Raw genomic sequence first — 19,603 nt, forward strand, 5'->3', positions numbered from 1 at the left:
TAATACCCAATCAAATGAAACAAAAATCAAGGAGCAGTATTTGTGAGCTGCTGCCAGGCACAGACTGACATCTCCCCCCTGCAATAGAAAAGGTATCTAGGGGCATATGCAACGTGTAGAAGGCACACAGACGGAGAGGCACGTGCCCCCCACTCGCCTCACCCTCGCCACTGAGGGCGCCCGGCCCCCACCTGCCCCACCCTCGCTGCTGACAGCACCATGGCAGCCAGCCACCAGCAGGGGCACCATGGCCACCAGCGGGGGTGGTTGCCAGTCAGCCCGCCCTCCCGGTGACAGTGCCACAGCTGCTGGCAGGGGTGGTCCCCACTTGGCCTGCCCTCACCGCTGACAGTGCCTCAGCCACCACCAGGGGCAGTCCCCGCTTGCCCTGCCCTCGCCGCCGATGGCACAGCGGTGGCCAGCCCCACTTCCCAAAGCCACACCCCCACCACGGCCTCCTACAGGTGGTCCCCACTTGCCACTGCCATGCCCGTGCCACAGCCTGTATGCAGTCACCATGCCCCCGAGCCTCAGGAGACACAAGTCGTTTATGTCTAGGGGCACCTACAGAAGTTATTGATCACACTGTAATTTTAAGCACTTTACACAAAGCACTTAAAGTTACAACATCAAAAGTAAACAGATGTTGGGTGTTTGATGGTGGGGGCTCAGAGCCTCCACATACTGGATGAGGGCAGGAGGGAGGGGGCACCATAGCCTGCACCAGAAGCCCAGCAGCTGGGCCAGCTGGTGTCTTCAGGCTCACTCCCCTGCCCATCTAGAGATACCAGCAGCTGGCCAGGCCACCAGAGATTCCCCTGTGGATATACAACTATCCCTGTCAGATAGTAAAAGTACTTTAAGTGGCAATGAGAATACAGAAAGAAGAAACCAACCCAAAAGAAACGGCCCTATTAAAATATAAGCCATTATGTGAAGTTCATTTAATCTAGGATTTAACTTTTTGAAAAATTAAAAACAAATAACACCACTTAGTTACTCCTGAACCTCTGATGGTGAAAATATTTCTCTGCTTTATTAAGTATGAAGTATCAATTAATTCAAATATCTCTTCTTCAATTTTCCCCAAAACCTAACTCACAATAGCTAACTAAACTCCTGCTTGAAGCCTTTCACCTGAATACTCACTTATCCCATCTATCCACTACAAGTAACTCCCAACTTTATAGCAGGATTACTTCTTTCAATTTTCTTTTTCCAGCAGCAATTTACTATTAGACTTCTCTACTATAAACATACTTATTTCAAGTGCTAATGCTTTCTACTACACCTTTTAATTCAGTAGTCCAATGAAGGACTCCTTAGCAGCAATTCAGTTTCTTTTTTATTCCCTATATCATCTTGAAGCTTCATTAAAGAAATGCACAGATGTTTGCATTTGGAAGATGTTGGCACTGGATTTATAACCCAGATACCTTATACCGCGTAGACCCAACCCCTCAGACCAACCACAACCTTCTTCCATTCAATAATACATAAATTTTATCAATCATATCACTGTGTATCAATAAGAGCAACGCAGGCAAGGCAAACAAAATAACCCCCTTGATCTGACTCATCTGCCAGGTCCTAAGGCTTCACAAGGCGAACGGTATGCTAGGCCAGTATGCAAGTACCACCCTGTAGTTCTTGTCTGAATGTCAGATGTCAGCAGTCTGGAGGCCGAGGGCCAATGCCCACCTCGTCCTTCCCAACTCCCCCCCTCCACCTCCCAGCAGGGTGGGTGAGATAGGCCAGTGGTACACCCTCTCTGCACATGGTGGTCTCCAGATCCCCCCTTTTATATTCTTTCTAATCTAATGACTTCATTTCTGGATACCACTGATTGGTTTCCCCATGGCCGCCATACTATCCACATTCTGTTTTGTCAGCATATTCATAGATTTATAGACATTAGCCCTGGAAGGACCTCATAAGATCATCAAGTCCAGCCCCCTGCCCAAAAGGCAGGAAGTCAGCTAGGTTCATAGTTTGTAGGGTCAGAACGGACCCAAGCAGATCATTGAGTCCGACCCCCTGCCATGGCAGAAAAGAGTACTGGGGTCAAACGACCCCAGCAAGGTGTTCCTCTAGCCTCCTCTTAAAGACCCCCACAGTAGGAGCCAGCACCACTTCACTTGGAAGTTGGTTCCAGATCCCAGCCGCCCTGACAGTGAAGTAGCGCCTCCTGATATCTAGCCTAAATCTACCCTCTGCCAGCTTGTGACCATTATTTCTTGTCACTCCTGGTAGTGCTCAAGGGAACAGGGACTCCCCCCAATGCCTGCTGGTCCCCCCGACCAGTTTGTAAACGGCCTCTTGTGGAGGATGAACAGGTTCAGGTGCCTCAACCTCTCCTCGTAGGGCCTGCCCTGCTGGCTCCTGATCATGCAAATGGCCCTCCTCTGGACCCTCTCCATGTTGTCCACATCCCTCCTGAAGTGCAGCGCCCAGAACTGGGCGTACTACTCTATGTGGCACTGATCAGGCCACAGCTAGAGGGGGAGTATCACCTCCTTGGACCTGCTTGAGATACATCTGTGGATGCATGACAAGGTGTGGTTGGCCTTCCTGACTGCATCCCCAAACTGCCAGCACATGTTCATCTTGGCACCAATGATGACTCCAAGATCCTTTTCTGCCCCTGCACTGATGAGAAGGCAGTTCCCCAGCCTGTAGGTATGCTGCTGGTTCTACCTCCCCAGGTGCATCACCTTGCACTTGTCAGTGTTGAATCCCATCCTATTCTCATCCATCCACCCCTGTAACCTGTCTAGGTCCGACTGTAGCCTATTCCTCCCTTCTAGCGTGCCCACATCTTAGTGTCATCAGCAAATTTGAACAGGGTGCTTTTTACCCCCTCGTCCAAGTCACTGATGAAGATGTTGAACAGTGCAGGCCCAAGGACCGAGCCCTGCGGAACCCCACTGCCCACATCCCTCCAGGTCGAAAATGACCCATCCACCACCACTCTCTGGGTGCGGCCCTCCAGCCAGTTGGCGACCCATTTGACTGTGTGGGTGTCGACACCACAGTCCCCCAGTTTCTTAATGAGAACGGGGTGAGAGACAGTGTCGAAGGCCTTCCGAAAGTCCAGGAAGACTATGTCCACTGCTACCCCTGCATCTAAGGATTTGGTGATCTGGTCATAGAAGGCCACCAGGTTGGTCTGACAGGACCTGCCTCTAATGAACCCGTGTTGGTTGCCCCTAAGCACAATCTCCCCTGCTGGACCCTCGCAGACATGCGCCAGGATAACTCTCTCAAAAAGCTTACCCAGGATCGACGTAAGACTAATACGCCTATAGTTTCCTGGGTCCTCCTTCCTCTCTTTTTTGAAGATGGGAACCACACTGGCCCTTTTCCAGTCCTCTGGCACCACGCCAGAGCACGCTGAATGCTCATAAAGCCGTGCCAGGGGTGCCGCAAATGACCTCTACCAATTCCCTCAGCACTCTGGGGTGGAGATCATCAGGACCTGCTGATTTTAAATACATCCAGTCCCTCCACAAGTTCCCTGACTAGGTCCTCACTGACTCTAGGCCTGGATGGGCCTCCCCTGGGACCTACAGGGATCCCAGTGGGGGGGTGACCTGGACCCTGATCAGAAAAATAGAGGCAAAGAAATTGTTAAATAGGTTAGCTTTCCTGTCTAGTACGACAACCAGATCTCCTAGCGTGTCCTGCAGAAGCCCCACATTACCCAGTACCTTCTTTTTACCACCTATGTATTTAAAAAAGGACTTCTTGTTGTCCTTGATCTGGGTAGCTGGTCCCAGTTCCATCTCCACCTTGGCCTTCCTGACCGCCCTGCTACAGCCCCGAGCAACCGAGGTATAGTCCTCCCTGGTGATGGCCCCTCCCTTCCATTAGGTGTATGCTTCCTTTTTAGCTAGGAGACATTCCCATATGCTTTGAGTGAGGTTCAAAGGATCTCAGCAAGATAAGCATCCAAACATTTCTTAGAAGAGTCCAGAGAAGGTGTTTGCACCACCTCTGATGGAGTTTATTCCAGGCCTTGGGGGTCTGGACAGTAAAGAAGTTTTGTCTTATGTCCAGCCTAAAATGGTCTTGTTGGAGTTTGTATCGTTGGACCTTGTCATCCCTAGGCATTCCCCCAGATCCTGATGCACACCCTGTATGTATTTATCAGTTGCCACCAAGTCACACCTGAGCCTACGCTTCTCCAGGCTGAAGAGTTGCATGTCTTCATAAGACCTGATCTCTTGCCCTCTGATCATATGCATGGCTCTCCTCTGGACCCTTTCAAGCTTCTCCACATCTGTCCTGAACTGTGGAGCCCAGAATGTTTCCACAAACCTATTACATGCATATGTCTTAAATTTGGTCATTTACCAACGTCTTAATTTGGGCATGCCCAGCCTCCTAATTTGGTCCATCCACCAAAACCAGAAACCCCAGGGGCTTTGCAGCTGGTCACTGTGACCTAATGCTACCTTTTTTCTTGTTATGGATTTTCAGGGAACAGTTTTGTACATGTTTTCAGTTCCCCCAGCCTGTTTGACTACTAGCTTCAGACAGTGGCTGAGAACATAAAACTCTGTCACAGACTTTTAGAAAGCAATTAATGCCCTGCCATTGCAGAGTTCTAATGCAATATTTACTCCACCTACAAGCCAAATTCTAAAGCATCTCTCTAAATATCATTTTCTAGCCATCAGAAAATATTACCTGAAATAATCAGGCCTGCTCTGCTGATGGTGTCAAATGCTTTGGTAGATCCACAAAGGCAATGTACAGTAGTAGGTTTTGCTCTTTGCACTTTTCTTGAAGTTGATGCAGGGAAAATACCACGTCTATGGTTGATCTTCCAGACCCAAATCCACACTGAGATTCAGGGTAGATGCAACTCATCAGCTGTTGTAGGTGTACCAAGAGGACCCTTGCAAAAGCTTTTCCTGCTATACTTAGTAGAAAGATGTCTCTGTAGCTGTTGCATTGATCCTTGTCTCATTTTTTTATACAGTGACAATGTTTGCATCTTGTGGTACCTCACCCTCTTTCCAGCATTTGAATAGCAGCTGATGAAGATATAGTAGCAGGCTTTTTTTTCCCCTGCACTTGAGAATTTCTGCTGGGATGCTATCTTTTCCAGGAGCCTTGGTACTTGATAATGAATCAATGGCCTTGCTTATCTCTTCTACAGGGGGCTGCACATTAACTCTAGCATAACCTGTAGAGCTCGTATTTGATCCAGTGATTCGTTGATGATGTTTCTTTCTTGTGAGTATAGCTCCAAATAGTATTCAACCCAACAACACATCTGCTTCTTCCATCTGTAATTCCTTCACCGTTGCACAACTTGAGAAGGGCAACATTGTTGAGACTAGGCCTTAGAGCCTTCCTCAGACCATCATATACAGCTTTTAGATTTCCTCAGCCTCCATTAGGGGTACACATCCTCCAAATCAAAACTTACTAAACAATAAAGGTTGGAAGCTTCAAGTCAGAGTGACAGTGGAAAATACCATGCACCCCACTGGAGGGGGGGGCTATGGACCTCAGCATCCCACTTCCAAACTGCTGACACCTAAGAGAAAGAGCCTCAGAGTGCAGCCTGCATCCTGACCAGATGTACTTTGACTCTGATGACTGCCCTAGGATTGGTAGATATATAATTGTTTGACTGTTTGTAGTGTTGGTTTTCTGTTATCACTCTGTATCAGTAAATTCACCTATTATCAAATGGAAAGATCATAGTCAGCCTTAGGTTGTGCTCACTTGAAACAATGGTATAAGGGCTCGATCCTAAATCCAGTACCAAAGGGGAGTGGGGGGTGGGGAGGGGTGGAGCCACAGCTGGTGGGGGGAGCTTAGGGCTGGCAGCAGTGTGGAGCTCAGGTGGGCAGGGTTGTGAATGTGAAGCTCATGTGGTAGGGGTTCTGAGGGAGGGCGAGCACTGTGGGGACTCCTCCCCCCCACGGCACACAGCCCCACAGCAACAGGCAACAAGCCCTCAGGGTGCTTGTGGCTTGTGCAGGCACTGCTACCTGGCAGCATTCATCTCCAGCTTGTTCCAGGAGCTGCATGTGGTGGCAAAGAGCAGCACCAAGCCACCCTGCCTCTAGCACCTGGGGTTCTCTGCAACACACGCAGCACTTGCGCACCACCAGGGGGAAGCCCCACTTGACGGAGCCAAATGCCTCTGTCACTCCCTGCCACCATGTACAGATTACAAAACTCTAGTAGAGGTGGTGGAAAGTTCTACCCTCTGCTTCCCAGAGGAGTCCCAGCAGCTTCAAGTGGCTTCAGGGAATGGGGAAGGCAGCTGTCTCCATCACACATGGCTTCCCCCCAATGGCACACAAGTGCTGGGAGCAGCATGCATGTCACAGAGAGCCCCACGCAATAGAGGCGGGCCAGTCTGGCTCCGTTCCTTTTTGCCACGTGCAGCTTCAGGAATTGGCCGGAGTCATGCACTACTGGGTGGGTGGCAGCACCTACCTGGGCCACGAGCACCCCAAGGGCCTGCTGCTACCGGCAACAAAGGCTGTGCACTAAGAGGGGTTGGGTGTTTGAGGGTCCCCATACCCTGCCCTCACACACCCCATACCCTGTCCCCACAGCCCCCCCCACATATACACACCCCCAACATACCCTAAACCTCCCCACACACATACCCACCCCCTACCATACGCATATCCATCCCCCAACCACACCACACACTTCCCCCACACAATATACAAAAGTAAGACTTTATTTTTGAGCTATTATGCAATCATCTCTACATACACTACACGCAAATGCAAATCAGGACAAAGTTTTTGTAAAAAAAAAAAAAAAAAGTTACAGTAAAATTTGTAACTTCTAATATGATTTGGTTTTTTTCTGGTTCCAAAAATGGCAACCCCTCCCCTCCCAAAAGGAATATTTCTAGGGGCAAAGGGAGGGACTTCCGGTGGCAAATATTAGGGGTTAGGGGTGGGACTTCTGTTCCCAAGATGGTGACCAGGGTGCAGGTACCTGTTAAGGGGCAGAGCTACCCTTGTGCCCCTCGACAGCTCACCAAAACTCATTAAGCAGCCATCCATCCCAAATAATTGCCCACCTCTGACCTATGGTCTGACCCAGTAAAAGGTAGTTCTTATGTTTTTATAAATCTACACTGAGATTAGTACAATGATTTAATTTCTGTAGTGATCAACCTGACCCGACTTTCTGGATGATAGGTCCAGTGTCTATTCAGTAAATTATTTTAGTTAATACAATATCTAGAAGAAAAAGGAATTCTAGTGTTGTGTGTTTTTTATTTCTATGGTCTTAAGCATTTATCAACTTAATAAGATTATAAAACTATGTTCCCAAACTAACATGCATTTATTAGGTATGCAGTATTGATAAGAACACTAGTATGGCAATTTCATATTTAAAGGATTATATGAAACCTCCAAGTATACCAAATTCTTTTTACTCACCTAATATTAATTCTACAAAATTTGCTCCAGAACAAGAGCCAATTAATACTAGAATAATTCAAACATAAAATGTAATAGAACAGACATTAATTGTTTAAACACTGTATTTTATTTTTTCATTTAGAGCATACAATTGAAAGGCTATTATACATTCTGCATTAGCAATATAGTGCTATCAAGCTCAAGGAAGTAAACTAAAATGTATTTAACTGATAGATGCTGCTGTGTGTTTAGGAAATGTAAGAGTCTGAAATAAATTTACCAAAACGGGTTATTTTTAAATTATTGCAGGCTTTAGTATTAATAAAAATTTTATTCACAGTTGAACATCAAACCTGGCTTGGAAAAGCACAAATACTGTATTAACTCGGAATACAGAAAAGCACAAATACTGAGCCCCTCCCCCAATCAATATGGGGGGGAAAACAAGCTTCTCGTCTTGGATTCAAGAACAGTGGGGGCAGGGAGAACCTGCTGTATCTGTGACTGCAGCTGCGGTCCTGACCCAGGCTCAGAGGTAGAACTACAGCCACTGCCCTGTCCTCCCACCTACCCCCTGCCTCCTCCATCAACCTCTTTACACCTAATTGCCTGCCTTCCTCCACCCCACCCCCCTCAACCCACCACTACCAGTAACCCAGAGTTGCAGCTCTGGATCCAACTCCAGCTCCAGCACTGCTCAGACCCAGGGCACTGAACACATGCTGGCACCAGCCCCAAGCTGTGCAGAAAGCAGCAGCAGCAGCTATAACCCTGGTCTTGGGGCTGGAGCTGCCACTGCTGTCTCGCTGGACAGGGAACCACAGCCCGCATGTGCTCTGTGCCACAGGCTGAAGTGGAGCCAAAGACATGACTCAAGGTAAAGAGCAACATGGGCACAAGCACTGCAGGAAGGACTAACAAGTGGGGGAGGGAAGAAGGGGGAAAAAAGGGGCAAGGTGGAGAAGTTGGGCTGCTTGACTCCCTCCACCATCTGCCCTCTCAACAACCTGGCCTCTGCCACTGCTTGCCCTGTCACAGTAGTGGGTGGGAGGGACAAATTTTAGACAACCCTCCAATAATCACTGTATTTATTTGAATCCAAGAAGGAGCATCACCCCCCACCCCCTCCAGTCAACAAAAGGGGAAAAAAACAGCCTCATCTTGGTTTCAAGTAAATCGGCACGCCAGCTCTGCCCCAGGGGAGCCAGAGCTACCAGGACTGCCGCTGCTACTTGGGAATCATGAAGTCAGCAGCCATATGATAAGTGTGGGTCAAGGGCCAGAGGTAGAGTCTAGGATTGGGTGGTAGTGGGTTGGAGGGGCAGCAACAGTTCAGGGATCTGGTGGCAGACCATGGGATAGGACAGCAGTGCGTGCCACTGCCCCATCACCTGATTTATACTGTTCCTCCTTTCCATGATCCATGTTGCGGTCAGGACAGCAGTGTGGGTCAGGGAATGGGGCAGCAGCCCACATTGCTTCCCTATCCCCTAACCCCAACTCCTGCCTGATCACCCAACATGTGCTGCTACTGTCACATCCCCCAACCCAGCTTCTGCACATCAGCAGTATGGGTCAAGATATCGAGCGGCAGCACGTCAGGGGATGGGAAAGCAGAGGGTCCTACTACCACATCCCCACACAGTGATTCCTCATCCCCTGACCTGCACTGCTGCCCAATCCCAATATGAGTTTTTACAAAAAGGATTGCTGAATTGCCACAGACTTGGAGGAAGGTTTCAAAGTTCCATGTTACAAGGTGAAGTGACATATTCAGGTTATATAGTGGTGTTCAAATCCACTCCTCCCAATTAAAAAAAACCCATAAAAAACCTTTTCATTTCTATCAAAACATGGCAGGCGAGAATCGAGATCACCACTAAAAAGAAACTGGTACTTAAAATCTTCATCTTGTTATTGTCTGTGATCTAATCCTAAAGGAGGCGGAAAAAGATATACTTTTACCTGACTACTATTAGGTGTACTCTCTCACAGCTGGGAAATTTATTCAAGATCTGTTCTCACATCAAGTCAAAAATTGATTTATTTCAAATATGCTTCCAACGCATAGACTGCTCAAGTGTTTTTGTTTGTTTTAAAAAAATATTTATCTTTACACCATTTAGAGGTAAAATTTTGTTAAAGGCTACATAGAAGTGACGAACAAGAATGCTGTAGGTAAAGGGTGTCAAACTTAAGGCCCACAGGAGTGGATCATCTGTGGGTCACTGCAGCTTAATATTAGTCTCTACCATACATTCAGTAATTCTTTACCTCATTTATTATGCCATTTAAAAATTCCATCTCAAAAAGGGTACATTTTTTTCCAACCAAAAGCTGCAAGGCAAACTTCAACAATTTTGATTCTACATTGTGTATTAAGCTAATATGCATGTTAAGTACCCTCTATAATCTCAACACCCCTATAACAGAACAGGGCAGTCACCTGTTTAGAAAAACACTTTTATCTAAAAAAAATACTGTAATTACTATTTAACAAGCTCAACCCTTCTCCCAGATTTTCCTGCCCTGAGTTTAATACTGAAATTTCAGATCACAGATTAGCTCTTTAAGGCAAAAGGTGATATCCACACAGAATGACTTCACATTATCACCTATCAACACTAGTTCAAAACAAGGAAACACTCTTAGTGAAACTCTCTCCTAAAACCACATTCTTAGAAATCTTTACATAATGCTTATGATTAATTAGTTCCAAAGGCTGACTGTCATACTCTAAAGGGATATCCCCATAACAGATATTACTTTTTTTTTTACTGCAAAACAGTATATGAATTGGAGACTTAATTCAGTCAAATCCTGAGAGCGCTAAATCCTCCTTTGTCTATGGTATTCCACAGTGGCATGGGTTTCTGTTGAGAGTCATGTTCTGTACAAAAAAAACCTTATCTGGTCCATTTTAAATAAGGTCCGTATTTCAAGTTTGACAAAGAACAGTTCCCAAGTAACTCAATGGACCTTAATTTAGATTCCAGAAAGCTTTGTGTCAATTGTTACTGTATTTCTTACTTCTTAATATAAGAATTTACTATTACATTGCTAGCATACAGTTAAATGTCCTTGACGTCCTATATAAAACAAGGTAAGGTGACCAAAATCTTTTAAGTAGGAGACTTCACATACAAGTGTGTATTTAGAGCAACCAACCACAACCACATTTGTACTCACCAGAACTTTACTTCCAGTTATCTGCATGCAGTGGTCAGCGAAGAGTGATTATGGTGTAAAAAAACAAACATAGCGAAATTAGTAAGCCATCGCACTTCACACAAAAACTCTAATAATTAGTCAATCCTGGCTACATCTTTTTGAATACTTAATTTATAAAATATTTAATAACTGAAGCCATGTAATAGGTACATCATTGGGGTGGAGAAAGTTAAGGTTGTATTTAATGATCAAGTGCCCAATCATTAGTATTTTATACACCCATGCAGCAGCTGATGATCAAGGATTAGAGTATTTTGTAACTTAAGCATCAAGCACTATGCATTAACAAAATACAGTACTGTGAAAAATTTAATGGCAACAGAACACTTAATAGCTTGTTCAATTCCAGCTTTATTCTAGTAATGGTGATTCCCTTTACTTAGAGGTTTTTTTGCTTCATTTAGCAAGGGCCATTATATTTTTATAATTTAACATGTAGCCTGTGACTGGAAGTCTGACCTTTAGTATTTTATGAAATCTTTTCACATGGCATGCTGTTCAACTGTTCAGTATGGATGCTTTCCATTACACCGATTATCAAGTAAAACCCACAAAAAAACCCCACAAAAACTAGTGTCATCCAGAATTTGGGAACTCTTTTTTTCTGCACTGCCCCTGTATTAAATAAGATGCTTTTGTACTAATGAAGTTGGACTGTCACAATCCATTAATTACTGCTTAGTTCAGTTACCCAAAGCGGATAGGTCTAAAAAAGCACTGTTACCTTTACTTCTCCTTTGGCTGCTACCTCCTGCAGCCCAGTACAAATATAGGGTGCCTATAGACATGCTCTTTGATGTTCTAATTAGAACATGTTGGTGCAGACTTGATTAATCGAGTCTGCTCTGTGTTCTAGTTGGAATGCTCCAGCATTGCCTCACCAACATGTGCATTAAGCCCCCACGCGTTTCAAAATGGCTGCAGGAGTGCTTTATCTAAACCTCGTCAACTGAACTTTTAATTAAACATCTAGCAGCTGTTTTGAAATGTGCAAGGGCTTGAACACACGATATCAAGCCGTTTTAATTAGAGAAGCTGTCTGGAAAGCACTCTTATTAAAATGCCCCCACCCCCAAGCACATGTATAGGCAGCCACAGTCGACTAAGAGAGGTTATTGATAATATCTCCTTACACTAAGGAGAAGTGGATGAGAAAATCCTTAAGTATCACACCTATCTAACCTGAAGATTACCAGAATAAAGTCTTTCAAGAAGAAGAAATGTGTACAACCCTAAAAACACAGGTTTTTGAGTATTTTACCGAAAGTACTAAGATCCAGTGAAATAATTCCATGAAGTAACAAGAAATAATTCATCCCTTTAACAAAAAGGAAGTCCCTCCCCTCCCCACCAAAGACTGTACTCCAGAGTTTTTGAAAGTTTGTTCACTATGTTCTATGATTCTGTCCGCTCCAGGCATGGTCACATTCTAGCAGACACAAGCCCTGACAGGGTTGTAGCCAAGTATAAACAACCTATCTGCTCCCATTCTCATGCTCCAAACAAAAGTGAGTGACACCACTCAAAGTACACTGGAGACTAACCTGCAAAACTAACTACTGGAGCAGGTTTCACTGGCCTGTTTCTGGATTTGCTCCCACTGACATGCTCCACAGGGGGACAGTGCACTTTCAGGTCTCCTGGCTCTGATACCATACTGCCACGCTGCCAACCCTGACTCTTTTCTGACTGGTGTAATAAGCCTTAGTCTTTCTTTCATAAATTTTTAATGCACATTCCAGCTTTGTGAGGGTTCACAGGGCTCCTAACCTCCTCACCCACCATACATTCTTAACTATTAAATTCAATAAATGAACATGAATAAGGCTTTCTGTGGGTGATATTTATATTGGACCAACTGTGCTGTTGGTCAAGCTTTCAAATGCACTGCATTTTTCAGGTCTGAGGAGAGCAGGAACAGTGAGAGTATTCGACCAAATTTGACTATTATCTGCATGAGAGCACTCCAATTTTGCTCTCTTGCCCAGACCTGTCCTCACTGTATAGCTAGCTGTCACCTCAAGTTCAGCAGGGGGTATAGACAAATAAAATAAGCTGTTACTATCCAACTGTTATACCTGCATAATTCTACAGCAGGATATATGCAGCAGAAACACTCTTTCACTCCATTTCCTTAAGGATCAAAATTAGAGGGATTTAACTACTAATCTGTAATGCCAGAGGGGCATACAAACCTAACAGTTGTATCTTAGCTGTTGATGTACATTGTAGAGCAGCAGCTCCCCATCTCTTTTAAAGAGTTTAAGAGGTATGTCTGTCCATACTGGCAGATGTAAAGAAAGTATTCTCTTCCCTTTACCCCACCACCCTTGCACTCTACAACTCCTCTCTCAGTTCCTGTATGCCAGGGGTGGGCAAAATCCAGCCGGCCAAGGGATTTCATCTGGCCTGCAGCAGGTCCCTCAGCCCCACCTGGCCCAGGCAAAGGGGGCAGCCCAAGCCCTGGTATGTGCAGCCAGCCCTGCCATCCCCAGTGGGGATGGGTCAGCACAATGGCCAGATTCAACTTCCAGCTCCTTGCGGCTGCAGCCACTAGCGTCATTACCGCCGCTGGACCTGGCCCTGCTGCCTAGACAAGCCAGCCCATCCTCCTTGCAACCACCACTGAAAGTTCCATGAAAACCAGTCCATGACCCTTGAGGGCAGGGTGTGTTTAGCCAGGCAGATGAAATAAGGCAATAGGCAAGTGGGGATCAGCACCTGGAAGCGAGCTAGACTGGAGCTGGGGCCTAGATCACAAGACAGTGACAGCAAAAGCCCAGGCCCCAGGGCAAAGCCACAATCTGCTGCTGGCGCATCCCTGCAGTGGGCACTGGTTCCACATGAAGGAGTGTACCAAGAGCAGATTGTAGCTCTGTCTGAGGCCCTGGCCCTGCGCTGTCACCACCCCAAGATCCCAGCCCCACCCATCCTCCTCCCAGATGCCATTCCCCACCCACCTGTGGCCCCATCCCATTTGCCCAGCCCAGCATGCCCTATGCCAGTCTCCATGGACACCACAGGGGGTAGGAGGGGAGAGAGACAGAGACATCAGTGAACAGTGACAATGTGGGGCCAGGCCCCAGGGCAGAGCTACTTAAGGAGTTTTGGTGAGCTGTTGTAGGTGAGGGGAATGAGGTGCAGGGGTGGGAGGGGTACTAATCCAACCCACAACAGCTCATCAAAACTCCTTAAGTGGCCCTCCAGCCCAAATAATTGGCCATCCCTGATTTAACTGGGTATCTGTCTATTGGAGCAATAAAAGCTAGGTAGTATAAGCTAGAGTTTTATAGTGAAGACCAGAGAAAAGGTCAGAATAAATGAGCTATTAATTCTCTCTTGGAAGCTAAGATACTATGCAAAGGAAGGCAGAAGGGGATGAGGGTGAGAAAAGCAAGTCATATGTTAGCAAGAAGATAGCTTGGAAGGCAGGCACTGGAATAAATTTAAACTAGAGCAATGGAGCTGTTTAGCTAGGAAGATGGCTGAAGGACAGAAGAACCACTTTAGTTCTCTCTAGTGCCAGAGTCAGCCTAGTTGCAGGATTTGAGAGACTATTAAAAGCAAACCTTAACTTGTTTTAAACACCAAATTCCTACTTTATAGATTAATCTGATCTGCTGCATGATTCATGACATTGCCACAAATGTGGTATGATGGCTCATCTATATATTTCTAGTTTATGCACAGAATGATCTATGGCAACTGGTTTACAATATGGTTTGCATGCGTCTGAATTAAATATATGCAGGTTTATTCATGAATTAGAATTAAAATGTTTTTGTTAAAAAGTTGTAACACCTAATAAAACATCCATACAAAAGGCTGAGCAAAGTTGGAAGTGTTTGTGGGTAGGTGTTTACAGATACTACAGCAAAAGCTCTCTTATCCAGCACCCATGGGCAATGGGGGGTGCCAGATAACCAACTATGCCGGTTACCCAAGAAGCCCAAACAGGCGTCTTTGCCTTTTCAGGCTGCTGCCCCTCCCACTGCATCTGGTGCACCGCTGCCCCTCCCTGGTGTCAGCGTGTCAGGGGATGGGGGCCCCATGCAGGTTGCTTTGCCCTGGTGGGCACTTCCAGTTTCGCTTTTGCTGCATTGACCAGCATGCCAGTTAATGGAGCATGCTGGTTACTAAAGTGCCAGATTTTACTGTAATTCTATTAATGTTTTATTTAAATCAATTCCTAAATTCATGTCACACTTCCGCGTACTCTATTCTATTTGAGATACAAGTTTGTTAAAATGCAAACTTAACTTGTTAGGCATGCAACCTTGACAATGCCATATTAGTAAGTTGGCAAATTATGACCCATACTTTGGCACAACCTTTAAGCATCTATGATACAGTATTACTTCTAGCAGTTACTTCAAGAAGACTATTTTAATTTGGTACTCCCATTAGAAAAATCTTCCACTTTCCAAAAAACAAAAAGGTTTAACATGTAAGGTGTTTTCTTCTTGCCAGAAATAGTAAGTTTTAAGTATTTTATCAGTTTAGGAAAAAGAAAAATTAAAGCATCCTAACCAGAAGGTCCAGAAGTAGTCCATGGAAAAAAAGTAAAACTGTATTATAATACAGGAATGTTATTTAGGCTTGCATGTTAAATTCAAGTATGTTGTTCCAGACAATGCCTTAAACTCTGGATTTCTCTTTTTCGAAGGACAATTCCTAAGGTTTCACTGACGTCTGAAAACAGGTAGACTTGTCTAGTCTTACAGCATTTTCATTTACATGTTATACCAGTTTTAAGATAGGTTTAAGTACTTTTGTCTCAAAAAGAATAAATGAGGTTCTATATAGAATTAGTGTGTATGTGCATACACAGTCATTTGCATACATTGTATTGTGAAAAATTAGGTGAAGTGAAAACTTCATTTAGCAGTGTAATTTAAAAAGGTTAAAGGTATTCTACACAAAATCCACTAGGCAGACGCAGTAACAACTTTACCACCTTACTTTAACAGATGGCCATGTTAAACATGATTGTCCATGTAATGTTAGCCATATTTTGCACTTACATGTAAAATTAATGGCAACTTTGCCTTCAAGTATCTTAAAAACTGTTTTAAACCTATGCCCTGCGTTTTCAATAACATTTTATTATTAAATGATAAGTGTAAAAATTGAAAGAGATTCACCAAAACTTTTAAGTAAAACCCTATGCATCCCCAGCTATGTCGAAAATTATGCTGGTGGCAAACTTCACTTATCACTTGAAACACATTTCTGTCCTTGGACACCAACAGCAAATTAAAAAGTGTGCTGTTACTCTATCCTGGCAGTGCTGCAGTAAACTGTTTAAATTGTTTTAACACTCAGCGCTACCTTACTTAAAAGCAGAAGGAACACCAAGTACAGTAAGGGAGTTTAGGGCAAACTTCATTTCTAATTTATACTGGAATTGCTACACTTACATAATATTTCATATGTACGTCAACTACTTACATTAACAACATCCTCTCTATTGCAGATGGACTGCACCAATCAGCCTTATTTAAACAAAAACTTTATGGTTCTATATGATCTATACATGTTCTAAATGCTATTTCATTATAATAAACATTTAAAATATAATGGAAAAAATGGGTAGTGGCAGAACAATACTGCTTCAAACAGACTTTCATTAAAATAGTAATATTTTCTCAGTGACCACTTAACTAGGCAAAGTGCAAAGTTAGAGATTTAGAATCCTACACATTAAAATAAACTCCCTCTGCATGAAAGTACCCTTAAACAGTGTTAAGAAGTGACCACCTTGATAGCAAAGAGATTTGTGAAGCCATTATAAGTGTTTTATGAAGTACAAAAAAAAAAACTTGACCTAACAAACTTGACTAGACAATACACTTTAGGACTACCCTCATCAGAAACAGACATATTAACTTGTGCTTCAAAATATTAACCAACACCAAAACAAGCTCTGCTACCAGACCTTGTCTAATTTCATTTTTATTACTACTCAATACTTCTATCTTCGGTTGTTATCTGCTATTTTATGTTTTCTATTTAAATCAGGTGACAGTGTCTGTCCATGTCATTTATGACGTCCTAACTAGATGCCCTAAATATCTGTTTTTAAGATCACCTGGGCAAAAAAATATGCTCAGAAATATTCTCTCTACAGGAGCACATTTTGTAATCTTAATGGTTTATTAGCAAAATATCAAGTTTCAAATTAATGAGCAGCTAAAAGGGATACAAATCAGTTCTTCTGAACCAACTCTACATCCACAGTTGAAGGCATTTTGAAGTATACTATGAAGTACAGATTTTAACCACTCTAGATAAATAAATTGGAGAACCAAATAAGACTTCAGCTTGAAAAACAAAACAAAACAAACAAACAAAAAATCACATTAAACTAAACTTATTTTCTGGTCTGTTCTGGAGAGTCACCTACTTACAGATTTGGCAGTTGCAGAAATGTACTGGACAACCATCTCACGCTTTGTGGTCAGGTCCTTATTCCGTAAAGGAGCTTTCCGTTCTTCATTTAGATTCATGTCTTCCTGTAGAGGTAAAAATTATATAAAATATCAGGTTTATATTTATTCTTTGTTTTTTTTAATCTTCACCACAGCTGACTAATGTGCAACTGGGCTTAGTGGTTTATCTGTGATCATTTAAGTTAACTGTGAATTTTTCCAGTTTGGTTTCATCTCAACTGCCTATTTAAAATGTACTTTATGTTAAAAACCGATTGTTAACTCTAACTTTATCATTTTCCATAATATACCTAAAAATGAGTACTAGAATCAGCACATCCATTAGAATCACCACATTGGGGTATGTGGAGGGGAGTGGAGAACAAGATATAAAAAAACTGAGCAAATGTAAATATTTCAAGCATCAGTCCTTAAACATCTAATAAAATATTGTTTCAAGTGGCATACAATACTATCACTTTAGACCACATTGTTTTGAAGCCATCCAAAAAGTTTAAACTTTCAATACAGTACACAAAAAGTGTGCTTGAATTCTTTCTTCTTAAACAACATTCTGTAATGGGCTTCCAAGCTCATATTGGGCACTTAATTACCTTTTCAGTACAATTTCTCATCATTACATTTAGTGTTTTTCAAGAAAATAGAAAGGAACAGTCACTTGTCAAAAGTCACTCAGAAGGGCAGGAACAGAACGACAAATGCAAACCAGGAATCCTAAATCCCACTCCAGTGGAATCCATTAGATACTACTGCTTCCAGCACTTGCTACAAGGGATTTATTTAAAAAAATGAAAATGTTAAGTGACTTTGCAGTACTGGTCCCAATGATTTCAAATAACGTGGCCTGACAGAACATATCATGAAAACACATCATGGTTTTTCTGACATGTAAGAGTTAGATATATCCAGGAGCTAGATATGTTCAGGTCCAGGAGCAGCAGTTTGGGTCCAGGAGCGGGCAGAGATACATGGGTGTAAGCCCATCGTGCCCCTGCACTCCAAAGACCCCCAGCAGGTGCAGCAGACCCCATCTGACCCCAGCAGACCCAGAGGTGAGTGGGACCCATGGTGGGAGGGGCCTAGCCAGGGGCAGGAAGGTAGTTGAGAGGAGCCAAGGAGGGGTTTGCCCCACCTCGGCTCCTACTTGGCCCAGCCCCCCAGGGAGCCACATGACCGGAGCCACATGAACAGGATGCTCAGTCAGGTGTGCTTCTGGGCCTGGTGCTCGAGTTAGCACAGGAGTTTGTGCAGGAGCTCCAGGCACTTAGCTGCAGCCAAGGGTCTGCACAGCAGTAGCCAGACTACTACAAGGACCATGGTTAGTGGGACACATCACACCCCGAGGCTCCCCCCTACACCTGGACACCCCACCGCTGCCACCAGTGGGGTCTCCACCCAAACGGAGCCCATGGTCCAGCCTACACCCAAAAGGAGCCTGCGGTCCCTGCCCCTACCTGGGTGGGACCCTCTGCCCCAGCCTTAAATCAGACAGAGCCCCTGGCTCCATGTGGAGGCTGCCTAGCAAGACTGCAGGCAGCTTGGTTTGGGGACATTAATACCTCCCCTTGTGAGGTGTGCCCAATGGTAGAGGCCCTGGAGTACCAGATCAGGGAACTCCAGGCAATGGTTCAGTGGCTGCACTCCATTAGAGATGCAGAGCAGGAGCTGGACTCTTACTTTCAGGCTGTCTACCTGATGGCTGATGAAAGCGTGGCGGAACCAAGGAACTACCATGAAGTCCAACCTGGGGATGCCTGGACAACGGTCATCTCTGGCCCAAAGCAGCACAGTGCCAGGGTTACCACTCCCCTGGAGCTGCACAACTGTTCTGCACTTCTCACATCAACTGAGCCAGCCATACCACCAACTCCAGCATGTGAGGACAGAGGGCCACCAGCACCTGTGCCTAGAAGAAGGCACAGAGTTATCATGGTGGGTGACTCCCTCCTTGGGGGGACACAGGGAGCAATCTGTCACCCTGATGCCTTAGCCCGTGGGATCTGATGCCTACCTGGAACTCGTGTCCAGGATGTGACAGAGGATCCCCAAACTTATCTGGCCCTTTGACCATCATCCCATGCTACTCATCCATGGGGCACAAATGATACAGCACAGAGCAGTCCGGGCTGGATCATGGATAATTACAGGGCTCTGGGGGCTGGGGGCACAAACAGTTTTTTCATCAATCCTCCTGGTCACAGGACATGGGCTTCAAAGGGAAAAGTGCATCAGCGAGGTGAATAGAAGACTCCAGTGATTGTGCCATCACGAGAGGTTTGCCTTTTTTGACCACATTTCACACTTCAGAGAGAGCAGACTGTTGGAAAGGGATGGCTTCCACCTCACCTGGAAAGGGAAGGAGTTCTTCTCGGCCAGAATGGTTGACCTTTTTGACAGAGCTTTAAATTAAGACCACTGGGAGATGGATGGTCTATTAACACAGTTCTAGCCCAGGTCATGTCAGCCCCATTACTAATAACTTGGGCAGCCCAAGGGAACGCG

General features: G+C 44.7%; 1 protein-coding gene across 1 annotated transcript in view; it reads right to left on the reverse strand.

The window, feature by feature from the left end:
- Positions 1–19,603, reverse strand: part of DIAPH2 (diaphanous related formin 2) — an 899,992-nt gene that overhangs the window by 861,438 nt on the left and 18,951 nt on the right. Inside the window, exons 4-5 of the mRNA XM_019521025.1 lie at positions 17,060–17,164; positions 10,608–10,628 (exon numbers count right to left, since the gene is read on the reverse strand). Of these exons, the coding sequence (XP_019376570.1) occupies positions 10,608–10,628; positions 17,060–17,164 (126 nt within the window). The remainder of the gene's footprint in view (positions 1–10,607; positions 10,629–17,059; positions 17,165–19,603) is intronic.

This window comes from Gavialis gangeticus, unplaced genomic scaffold (assembly GCF_001723915.1).
Source record: "Gavialis gangeticus isolate Ggan-Ray unplaced genomic scaffold, GavGan_comp1, whole genome shotgun sequence".
Classification (NCBI taxonomy): Eukaryota; Metazoa; Chordata; order Crocodylia; family Gavialidae; genus Gavialis; species Gavialis gangeticus.